General features: G+C 35.2%; 1 protein-coding gene across 10 annotated transcripts in view; it reads right to left on the bottom strand.

The window, feature by feature from the left end:
- Positions 1-583: 583 nt before the first annotated feature.
- TIAL1 (TIA1 cytotoxic granule associated RNA binding protein like 1) overlaps positions 584-12,397 on the bottom strand; it is a 33,694-nt gene continuing 21,880 nt past the window's right edge. For 3 of the 10 annotated variants that reach the window (XM_080912197.1, XM_080912202.1, XM_080912199.1), the window contains 10 exons: positions 9,648-9,797; positions 9,361-9,415; positions 9,142-9,229; positions 7,228-7,303; positions 6,362-6,470; positions 5,556-5,651; positions 5,360-5,444; positions 5,032-5,155; positions 4,557-4,696; positions 584-3,382 (listed from right to left, as the gene is read on the bottom strand). In XM_080912197.1, the coding sequence (XP_080768323.1) occupies positions 3,256-3,382; positions 4,557-4,696; positions 5,032-5,155; positions 5,360-5,444; positions 5,556-5,651; positions 6,362-6,470; positions 7,228-7,303; positions 9,142-9,229; positions 9,361-9,415; positions 9,648-9,797 (1,050 nt within the window). In that variant the 3' untranslated portion in view covers positions 584-3,255. Of the gene's footprint in view, positions 3,383-4,556; positions 4,852-5,031; positions 5,156-5,359; positions 5,445-5,555; positions 5,652-6,361; positions 6,471-7,227; positions 7,304-7,760; positions 8,220-9,141; positions 9,230-9,360; positions 9,416-9,647; positions 9,798-12,397 lie in introns of those variants that run through there. The other 7 variants (XM_080912200.1, XM_080912203.1, XM_080912201.1 and 4 more) reach the window with 5 other exon arrangements.

Below are 12,397 nucleotides of genomic sequence, written 5' to 3'. Positions count from 1 at the left end.
AAAGTTCTACTGTTTCATACTTTTTAGGATGAAATATTCCTTTTAAAATTTGTATTATTTGTCAGGTGTGGTAATGTACACCTTTTAATTCCAGCACTTGGAAGGCAGAAGCTAGATTTCTGAGTAGCCTGCCTTATCTATATAGTGAGCTCCAAGACAGCCAGACTGCCTAGAGTCCCTGTCTCAAAAAAAAAAAAAAAAAAAAAAAAAAAAAAAAAAAAAAAAGTGTGTACATAAGCCACAGTATGTGTGCATGAAGTCAGGAGTCAGTTGTTAATTTCCACCACGAGGGTTCTTGGCAGCTAGACTCAAGTTCAGGTGAGCCAGCAAACGCCTTTACCCACTGAGTCATCTTACTGACCCCATGGTTACAAATTCCTGTCCCTCCACAGTCAGACTTGAATTTTAACGCAAAGAACCTAAGTCCTGAAACTGTAGGTATGTCTTACTCCTTCCTCCCTGATAAAGCCAAACTGCTCATTCCATGCAGACTAAACAGTTACACAATGAACAACAATAGAGAAAGCCACTTACATAGACTAGTCTTTATTGAAAGACTTACTTCAACTGTGGTTTACAGCTTTGGCTTTAGTTGGCCTCTCACTGGCGGCAAACATAAAGATCAGACGGACCGGCACCGAGGAAATGCTAGTAGAAAAGGATTCAAGCACAGAGGACGGCAGGCAGAAACACACCAAGATAAATCTCAAGAAACTATGAAGAGACATTTCCTTGCATGCCAAAGAGTCTCTCTGCTGTTCTTGACGAACACAGGAAAGAAAAGGCAACAGTTCTTAGGCTGAAAGTAGACCGAGGGCACGAACTCAAATCTGCATTATAAGACAGTCTGGACCTGTGTTAACGTGATCGTCCTATTTCCTAAAATGGTGCATTAAATTTGCACATGTCCCTTTCTATCTTAAAACTATTTGCTGTGAAAAACTGTGACTGACTTACCAAAAACATGTTTTGCTCATCCAAATTAAGACAAAAGGCATGTCAGTCACATGCTTACTATGGCAATGTTAAGTCGCCTAGATAATTTATTAACTCAGAATATAAAACAGAAAAGACTACAGCTAAGGTTAGCCATTGGTTATCTTAGAAAGCCACTTAATTTACTGGCAGAGAAAAAAAAGGGGAAGCTGAAATTTTAATTTAATAAGCTTTTATCAACTGATCAACTGAAAAAGTCTTTAGGTTGCTCAAATTTCACAAAGTTTAATGAAAATCTTAACTTGAGGGCAGAATATAGCTTCTTGTTTTCTTCTTATAAAATATAAAGTAACTTTCCCAAAAACATTCCCCAAAGGTATGGCCAAAAAGACAAAAAGCCAAAACAAAACAAACAAACAAAAAAACCCAACAACAACCCAGGGGTATATTTAGTCAATGACTAACACAGGGTAATTGTGGTTTAAAAAAACAAAAACAAAACTAAGGTATATAAAGATTTTGGCTCAAAAAAGAACTTCAGACCCTGTAAATTTTTATGCTGAACACATTTGGCTGTATTTCTAAGTGAAGGAAGGAATAAACACCAGAATCTTTGTGGTCACCAATATAAAAACCACATTATCTTAATCTTTAGACGTCCAACAGCTGAGTGTGAATGCCAGGTGCATCTTACCCATTACCTCAAAAAGGTTAGATAGACTAGGGTTGTTTGCTCTTGTGCATACACAGGCCAACAGGTTTAACACACTATCAAAACATTTGTACCCCCTAGCTGTCACAATTGAAACACATAGAATTGTATCTATTTCACATTGTTGTTTTATAAAACTATGAGGCAGACTGTATCCACATAGATGGAAAGGTGCTGTGGGAGCATGCCTGGAACTCCCGCATCTTCCTAAAGATTCAATTACAACTGCACACATACAACTCAGGCCTATTCAGATCTGTCACCCACACACTCCCAAGAGGGAAAAAAAAAATTAGAAATAAAAGTCACAACTTTGTGTACGATTCAAATTGGTTATCAGATTATAAACTGGTACATCAAGTTGTCTAAGATATTTTAGCAATCTTGTTAAAAAAATTCTTGGGTAAAATGTACTAATTTTTAAAAACATCCCAAGATTTAAAAAAAAAACCAAACATTTGTGCTATACAACTTATAGAAACCCTGAAATCACTTCACTGGGTTTTAATCAAGGTATTTATGTACCAAATAAAGCAAAAGGAAACTAAACAAAACAAAAAGGGGGAAAAAAAGCCCAAATCTAACTTCTACTTACAATTTAAAATAGACTAATGCATCAAAGATTTGTATGAAATTAAATTAAGGCTTCTTCTGTGTAGTCATTTGTGTCATTCTCATTTTACATGGCCAACCATGAAGACATCAGTGTTAACACTGCTACTGAGCACTGCACTGGCAGCGAGCATGGTACTTGTCACCTCAAATAATTACACTGCTGCTACTTCTATGTTGAAGCATGCTTTTGAAACACTGTAGTTATTCAATATTTACAATGTTTATCTCTTAAACTCCATGTAAAAGCACAAGTATGACCGTCTGACTTTAATATAAACACCATACTTGGAATTTTTCCCCAAAATGAAATGTAATATACATTTTTGATAACCAACACTTTTAAAGTTTTAAAAATATGTCTTAATATGGACCACCAACAATCGCCCAAGGAACTCCTACGATGCTGGTCCTTATTTAGGCTGCAAGCTTTCGGTCTGGCTTCGTTTTCTTTAACATAAGAGAATAAGGTATTTCTTCCACAGCGATTCCCACATGTACTTCTTCTGAAATCACATTTTTTCCTGCTGACTTCTATGTGGTCCACCTCAGAGATGGGAGGGGAGTATCAGAATTCAGGACGAACTGATGTGATTCTCAGTTTTTCACGATACTCCCTTTTTTGCTCTTTTAAAAACACAGTGAGTTAAAATACTGAACAGCAAGATAAAAACGGAATAGTGTCTAAGGATCAAAGTGTACTACCCATTTCTCCTATTATATCAAAATTTATAGTCAGAATTGTCTTTATTGACTTTATTTTAGTTTTTGTACACAAAGAAAAATCATGTTCATATCCATCATGAACAAAAAAACTTAAAAAGGCAGAACTAGAAGACACGTGTCCTTCACCAAGCAAAGCTGTGCTAAAGGTTCCAAACATTTCAATTTTTAAAATAAATATTTTCGTTTTCCGATGTTTACTTTTCATGTCTTCAGAGTGTCACAGGAGATCGCAGCCTTCAGTGAGTTACAATTGTGTTTAGAGTCCCAGCTCACTGTGTTGGGAAACTTGCCATTCCATACCCAGCTTGGTTTGGAGGAGGTATTACAGGGGGAGGAGCTTGTCCTTGAGGAGGCTGAGCACCAAATCCACCCATCCAAGCAGCAGAAGGTGATTGACTTGGAAGAAAGGGAAAAATCTTCAGCAAACACGAGAAAAAGATAATCTATACAGCTATATAAAATCAGGCAGTTCTAATTGCAGAACACAAATCTACAACAAACAGAACACATGCAGAACACGTATACTACCATTAAGTTTTAAAGTTGCTTTTCATTTGTTTTTACTTCGTTGCTGTGCTTGCGGATCAAGGCCAGGGCCTTTACAGGATACAATGCCCTACCACCCAGCAAATTCTGTTAAGATAATCACAACTTACCTCCAGTCTCCAGACTACCTGAAAGCTGATTTTTCTTTCTTTCTTTCTTTTTTTTTTAAATAATGAGGGCTGGGCATGATGGAACACACCCTTAATCCAGCCCTTGGGAGGCAGAAGCAGGTGGATCTTTTTGAGTTTGAGGCCAAACTGATCTATATAATTACAGGCCAGCCAGGGCTTATACTGAGACCATCTCAAAAAGTGAACATCCAGGACAGCCAGGGCTACACAGAGAGACCCTGTCTCAAAAATAAAGATATAATAATAGTAACAACAATAACAACGACGACAACAACAGAGCTAGGGGATATACTTCCTTCCCATCTGTGAAGCCGGGACAGGATTGCTGCTATGAGTCTAAGCCTGCAGTCAGCCTGGGCTACCAAGTGAGAGCTAGGCCATTCCGGGCTACAGTGAAAACACTGTCTTACAGAAATAAAACTAAATGACTGAGTAGACAGTACTCTTGTGCAGCCCTTGACTTTTGCAGTATTCTCAATAAAACTGTGAAAATAAAGGTCTAGCTCAGCCTAGGAGAGAAAGTGAAGCAAAGAATCCACTCTACCATCATCACGGAAAGCAAAATGCTGTCATATAACTTGCAAAGATATTTTATAGAGGCAAAATATAAAAACATGTTTCTGAGCATATACTAGATAAAAATCTTCTATACACACAAAATTAAATGAAAATGCCACTGTAGACAAGTCAACTGCTTACAGAGAGGTCACACACTGCATTTCCCATCTCTGTAATTAAAAGCATTACAAACCTGAGATTTGTTACTTTAACATCCATCCATAATCCAAATGCTTTAAGATACAATCATTTCAATAGTTTCTCCCCTAGGAGAGCAAAGATTTTTCTTTTGCCAGCTCATCTGATTCTACAATGAAAAAACCAAAACAACTCACTCTACTCCAAATCCTTGTTGGTTCCATGGCTGCCCATATACTCCATAGGGAGGTACTTGCCACCCGTTTGCCATATACTGTCCGTACTGTTGTGGGTTTCCATACACTTGGCTCCACTGGCCCCACTGACTGTAGTCAACCTAGGAAAAAGCAAATGACTGTTTTAGGGAACAAGAACAAAACACCGTATTTGAAGAAAGAGAGGGAGAGAAGGAAGAGAAAAACTAAGTAAGCACCCTTATGTGAATAGGACTCTGTTATTTATCATTGTCTAAGTTTATTGGGGTGGTGACACCTGTGAAAAGAAAGTATTAAGATTCAGTTAATACCGCAAAACAACTTTGAAACAGCATTTTACACAATCAATTGAGAGCAGCTATATGCTTTAGGTTACTGTTTATTTTACAATTCCCAAAGCTCTTATATAGGTATGTAAGATGGAAACCTTAAAAGATGCTAAGAAAAGTCGAATTACCTGTTGGAAGTTTTTAGTCATATCAGGAGATTCTTTACCCCAATAGCATTTAACCACATGTCCTTCGATTGTAGTACCGTTCACAGAAACAATGGCATGGGCTGCACTTTCATGAGTTGAAAATCTAGGAGGAGCAAACAGTGAGGTTTTGCCTTCAATCTTTAAGAATTTGGGCAAACAACACAGAAACTCAGTAACTAACATCTTTCAGTTGGCATTTTTCTCAAATTATATATTCCATAGGTTAAAATGACATCTAGTAAGGATCCAATAATGTAAGTGAAAGGAATGAAGAGGAGCTAATTCTCTCTCACAGCTTGAACATTACCTGACAAATGAATAACCCTTCTCTGGAAAAACTCGTATTTCCATAATTTGTCCAAATGGTGAAAATGTTTGTCTCATAAGTTGATCTATACAAAGAAAAATATATAAACAAAATATTTAAAGTTCATGCTAACCATGAAGTTTATACTAATAGGCTAAAATACCAACAGAGAAAGAGATCAGGAAACCAAGTGTACCTGTTAGCCCCGAAGCAATTCCTCCACAGTACACAGTACAGTTTTTGGGACTTGACTGGTTTACTACATCTTCAAATCTCAATTGCTTAGTGTTAGCTGTAAGAAGAAAAAAAATGAAATCTGGATTGTTATACAGTATTATAAAACTACTTTTTAAGCTAAGGTTATAGCTAAGTGGTTACATTTTCCTAGCCTGTGCAAGGTCCTAGTTAAAACCCCAGCACCACACACATACACAATCTTCTGTCCTTATATATTTAATTTTTAAATCGTTGTTTTTAGAGACAGGGGCCCTCTATGGAGCCCTGGACATATGTGGACTAGGCTGGCCTCTACCTCCATGTACTGGACTAAAGGCATGCTCCACCACTCCTGGCTATATACTATTAAGATAGAGGGAACAAACTCCCCACTCCCCCAATGTTATGACTTAACACATTGGGGGTGGGTCTCAAGTATCCCAGGCTAAGCTTGAACTCATTGTGATACTAAAGAGGACTTTGAACTGGTTTCTGCCTTCATTCCCCAGGTGCTAGAATTATAGGCATGAGCAACCACATCTGGTTTGTATGATGCTAAGAATCAAACACAGGGGCCTCATGCATCATAGGCAAGCACAAGAACTTCTACCAACTCTAGCCTTAGCCTTAAATATAGATCTCATTTATAAATAAACCAGCTGATCCTCAACTAATATCTAAAGCTCCTATAATGAAATTCAAGGTTAAATACTAAGAAATTAAGACACAATGCCACATGGTGTGATCACAATCTATATTTGCAATATATAATCAGATGTAACTTACTTTCTTGTGTACTTTTAGGGGCAGGTGGTTTACGTGTGGCCCAATTGGTTCTGATTTGTCGACCTCCCAACCACTGACCCCCCATATGCACAATTGCATTCTCTGCATCCTATGGAGAAAAAGAAAACACTTTAAGAACAACTGAAAACAAAGGGAAGAACTTCCTAAGACCTAGTAAGACAAATGAAAGCAGCATTGCTGTGTCCAACACATGCCGTCACCTGGAGCCCACTAAGCACCAGTAACAAATGTGTCACCAATAAACAACTTGAACCATAAAAGCTGTTTTTTACTTAATGGGTTTCAAAATACTAATCTATAACACTTATGTCCAAGAATTATGTTACATTAACACAAGGGAAAAAAGATATTGGCATTATCACCCAAAAATCATTTTTCTCAAATACACACAAATGTGTCAAAAAAAAAAAAAGCATCTTACAAGGTCACTTCAAAATGCCCTAATTTTATGGTTGTTTGTAATGTAACATTTACTGAAAAAAATATAAAGAGACTAGCATACATATATATTCCCTGTAAAAATATGGTTTTGGTGAAATGATTAAAATCGACTTTCCTGGTTAAAACTCAATTCTAATAACTATATAGCTTCTACTAGTCTTGGCTTTACTTCTACCTCACTACCTTTACAAATGCACAAATGCGTTTTAGTAATTTTCCTTCACTGTGTTACCACCCTAGCCTGTTCTAGGTACTTTCAAGTTAACAAAAGAATGAATTATTTTCTATTACTAATATGCTGAAGAAATTACACAAAAGTTATATTAAGTTTCAATCATTAATTTTAATGAAGCAACTAAATCCAGAACTAAAGATTTTTAATTGAGTTAACTGAAAGGACATACCAGTTTGTTATAAAAAGATACAAAACCATAGCCTTTGGACTTTCCAGTTGCCATATCTTTAACTACCCGGGCATCCCTGTGAAAAGAAGCACAGCTAAATGAGGGAAGTAAAAGTCACCCTCCAAATAAAAACTAAAAGGAACCACACACACTGTATTGTGAGCATTTTAAAAATAAACTCCAGTTAGCCCTAATTAACTACAGCCATTCCTGAACTCTCCCTAATGCTTCTTTACCTGTTAGAAAAAAGCAGTAGGACAAAACCATGTAATAAACATGCAACCTAATCACACACCTGTGCTTTCTAACTAGACACTCAAATCTGAAGACTAATAGGAGCAACAGTTTCCTTTTCTAATATGCTATTTGCTAGTGTCCTCTAAGATTTACTGATTCTATAAATTACTGCAACAATGCTAGCTACTTTACCATGCAATATCTAAATAGTTAAATGTCTTCTGCCTAGTGATACAAAATATATGAAATATTAAAAAATTGAAAAAGAGGAAAAAATAGGAATTAAAAAGGCATACATGGCCTGTTAACAGATTTCTTTATTTTTCTTGGTCAATTCTCTATCATCATTTTGGAGTTTGGGCAGCTGTAAATTTTGAAAAATTGACATTTTCAGAAATTTAAGAAAGGAGAATAAAAAACTAACAACAACGCTAAGCACACCAGTACGAAAACAACAAATTTACACAGAAATTTTAGTGAGTAAGTTAAAATGATTGGAAATATAGAACTCCACTGAATATAGAATGTTAAAATGTAAATACTAAATATGTATATATAAATAATGTATAATAAGAATAAATAGAAATGAGAAAAAAAATCTACAACTGAGTTCCAGTGTGCACAGTTCCTTGCAGTTAGCCTTCAAGATCCTGTCCATTCTTATGAGCAATTCTGCAAAATAACCAGAATGCTATTACTTTTAATTGTGACTTGGACTGTAGAAAAACTGCAGGTCTCAGGTATAAATAAAGATCAAAAACAGCAACCTGTATCATTTTACACTAATTTTACAACAGTACTACTTACCACATTTATATTAAAAAGCAAAGCAAATATCAAAATAGAAAATTAAGAATTAAATCTTTCTTACAAATAAGTTAAATCTATAGAACAACAAGTTATAAGTTAATAGAAAAGTTGTTGTTCTTAAAACATTTCTGTAGTCATACATTTAGTTTAAATCGACATATATCCAATTCTTTTTAATCAAAATTATGACATTTTATAGAAGATGCAACTACCTTTAATTTTCCAATATATTCAAACAAAATTTGAGCAATATTAAAAAAAAATTAACCCATTATGTCCCCTCACTAGCAAAATTAAGTATCATTAACAAAAGTCAATTTAATGTCATATTTATTATCTAGACATAAAAACATTTTAATATTGCAATGGTATTACGTTTTCTCAAAGCTAAATATCAAAACACATTTATCATTATATTTAAACATGAACATTTCCAATTTAACCATAAAACACAAGGATTTGCCTAGATTCCCCCCACTTAAAAACTCCTTCAATAAAAGTTTAATTCACAATAAAAGAATCACATTTAGTTTTCATTAACCCAATATTCTTAACCATCAATATTGAAAACATTTGACAGAGAGCTAGAAGTTTTATCATCTAAATATTTGCTTTAAAAGTAACAAACAGAATCACTTAAAAATTTTAAACATATTATACACAAGGTTATCTGAAAACAAGACCCCAAACATTGAAATGACATCAACATTTGCAACAACATCTACTCAAAAAACAAAACAAACTAAAGGAAAAGTAAAAACCAAAGAAAAACACACTAACTAGAGAAATAAAACCTTGATTCTAATACATGTTAATTATATAGTTTTGCTTATCACTACTGAGTCTGATACTAATTATGATACTTACGATATTTTACCAAAGGGGGCAAATGCTGATTTGATATCTTCTGTTGTAATTTCTGGACTCAAATCCCCAACAAACACATGGAAGTGATCTGAAATCAAAGATTTTGGTAATCAAATACTTAAGAAGTCAGGCAACACTAAAGGAGGAAAAAACCTTAGGTAGGCTGGTAATGCTGCCAGGATAATATCACGCTTCCACATTAAATGCAGAAGTACTTACTGGAAGTATCTTTTTTCTGGCTACTTGGTGTTGTTGCCCAGTTTACTTTGACCTCCTAAAAACAAAGATTATATTTAATACAATTATTAGGCATGTCATTATGAACTGTTAACACTTACCACTTAATAAATCATCTATCAAGTTGAATTATTTGTGCAAAGGCACTAGGCTGAATGGAGACCACTCAGTAGCTGATTGTCTATTTTTAATCTTGCTAAGAAAGAATACAGTCTGATTTAACATGCAAACATATACATTCACTGGATGTCACCATCCCATTATCTTACCTTTCCCAAAATTTTTCTCCCATTCATAGCAGCTAATGCAGCAGCTGCATCTCTGTGTTCATAAAATTCCACAAAGCAATATGGGTCATTGCTTGTATGCTGCAAAACAGAAAATCCAACAGAAGAGTTGACCCTTCTGCTATCGGGTTGCTGAGAAGAAAATCCAGGAAAAAACATTACTGACAGCTAGGAATGCACAAGGTGAGATTCCATAAGTCTATGAAAGCCTATGTAAGACTTAAACTGAGCCTCAGAATACTGCTGTATTCAAGCAGAGCCATACAAACAGTAGTAAAAAATCATGACTGTGAGTATTAAACTAGGATATAGAAGATGGGGAAGTAAGTCTAATAAGACAGAACCTTTTATTAATCTTAAACCTCTATCTCAGATTTAGTGATGACTGCTCATTATCACTGCTCTTTTCTTCCAATATCATCATTACTATAATAATTATTATTAGGGTTTTTTTTTTTCCAAAACAGAGAAACTCTGCTTCCTGTCCTTGAACTCATTATATAAACCAGAGATCCACTTGTCTCTGCTTCCCAAGTGCTGTATTAAAGGCACACTCCATGACCACCCAGCTCCAACATCATTTTAAAAGGCTGATTTCTATTTATGTATTACAATCTTCATATACTATAATTCAGGTGTATAAGAAAAAAAAAATACAAAAATGTAGCTGGGCATGATGGCACACACCTTTAATCCTAATACTTGGGAGACAGAGGCAGGCTGATCTGTGACCAGGCTAGCATGGTCTATATAAAGTTTCAGGACAGCCAAGGTTAGAAAGACCTTGTCTTAAAACAAACAAACAAAATATATAGAAATGAGTCCATTTTACCTCTGATCAAAACTAGGGTGTGGTGAGTACTACAAGTTACAGCATTTTGTATTGTTAACCAGACTAGATTCCTTTTCTGAAAGAGGAAATAAAGAATAAAAATAGAAAAATTCTTGTTAATAAAATGAATCCTCCATCTTTCAAACAGGCATGAAAGCTAGGCATGATTACACACACATGTAATCTTAGAATTTGGGAAGCAGGAGAATCAGAAGACTAAGTTGAAAGCCAACATAATCTCCATATATACACACACACATATACAAAAAACATACCTTTAAAAAAAGCATAATACCAGAGAACATAAAGACATTTTGAATTTGTCTTTCAGTGTCAAGTAAATACATTAGTGATCTAGAATATAATTGCTGAAAATGTACATAGTCTAGCACATGCTGGGTACAGCTCAGTGGTAGAGCAATTGTCTAGCATGTGTCAGGGCATAGGTTTGCTACCTGGGATCTTAAAACCAAGTAACTAAATAAATATTAAATAAACCCAGGACAAAGCTACAAAGTTGTATCACACAGCATCAAGTTAAACCAAAACAAAACAAAAAAAAGTTCATGAGTTGGCAAATACATAACTAATAAGGATACTAAGAAATTAGTGCTACCCAAAAAACATACTTAAAAAAAAACAAAAAACAAAAAACAAACCTGAAACCTATATTGGTCAGCAGCTCAATGTACATTTTTTATGTCAGGTTAAAAACATTCAGCACTATTTAACGTAAAATGTCCTAATGTACTCTAGGCTCTCTGTCATACAAAATCCTATTGTCATAGTCATAAATAAGACAAAGGAAAGAAGCAAAGAAAGGAAATAGAAGACCCCAAATAAAAAAGCTCAAGTGCTCCCCTGTGAAAGAGTATTTACCAGACACATTCACTGACAACAAGCAGACAGACCACAAAAAAATAAAACAATCGGGCTAATCTGGCAGCATATATTTAATTCTAACAGGCAGAGGCAAGTGGCTCTCAAAGTTCAAGTTTGAAGCCAGTCTAGTCTACATAGCAGTTCTAGGCCAGCTAGAGCTATGTAGTAAGATCCTGTCTCATTTTAATACAATGATATATAAAACCATCACACAGATTTTAGGAAACTAGTATATTCATGCAGAATAATACCAATTTCTTCTAAGCAGGAGCAGACCAGCTCCTTTATGTTCATATTGATACTTTCATATTCTGTATGTGCATGTATTGTGTACAGTGGCTCTCCTTATCTGTGGGAATGTGTTCTAAGACCCTAACAGATGCTTGAATCTATGATAGAATTCAGCCCTCTTTACACTATTTTTTCTTATAATGCCTATTCCATCTTTTTGTTTGTTTTGAGACACATACCACATGACACTGGCTGGCCAGAAACGCCAGTCCATCTTAATAACACACTGTAGCCAGCACATGCTAAGTGGAGTTTTAGGTACAACAGAAAAACCTGGATTAATTTTCTTTCATTCTTTATACTTTCCCAGAAGATTCACTCCTACTGATGATATTCACAAACTTAGCATGTGATTTTCTTTACTAACTGAAGAATTTTCACCTTTTCATCTAAAGGAAACACTATGTGACTTATCTTTGGGATTTCTGATTGTCAGCATTACTCCACACTAGAGCCATCATTAAGTACAGGTTATTAGAATATGAGCACTACATAGATGCTTCATAGTCATCTGAAGACAGTTACTAAGTGACTAATGGGTAGATAGCATGCACAATCTGAGTATGTTGGACACAAATCTTTTGTGTCTCATTCTGGACACTAAGAAAGTTCATCATACCACTCAAATCTGTAACTCAAAACTTTTGAATTGGGATGGGTACAATGGCACCTGCCTTTAATCCCAGCATTTGGGAGGCAGAAACAGGTGGATCTCTATGCTAGTTTG

The sequence above is a fragment of the Micromys minutus genome, assembly GCF_963924665.1.
Source record: "Micromys minutus genome assembly, chromosome: 2".
Classification (NCBI taxonomy): Eukaryota; Metazoa; Chordata; class Mammalia; order Rodentia; family Muridae; genus Micromys; species Micromys minutus.
The sequence above is the reverse complement of the archived record's forward strand: the minus strand, read 5'-3'. Positions and strand labels throughout refer to the sequence as shown.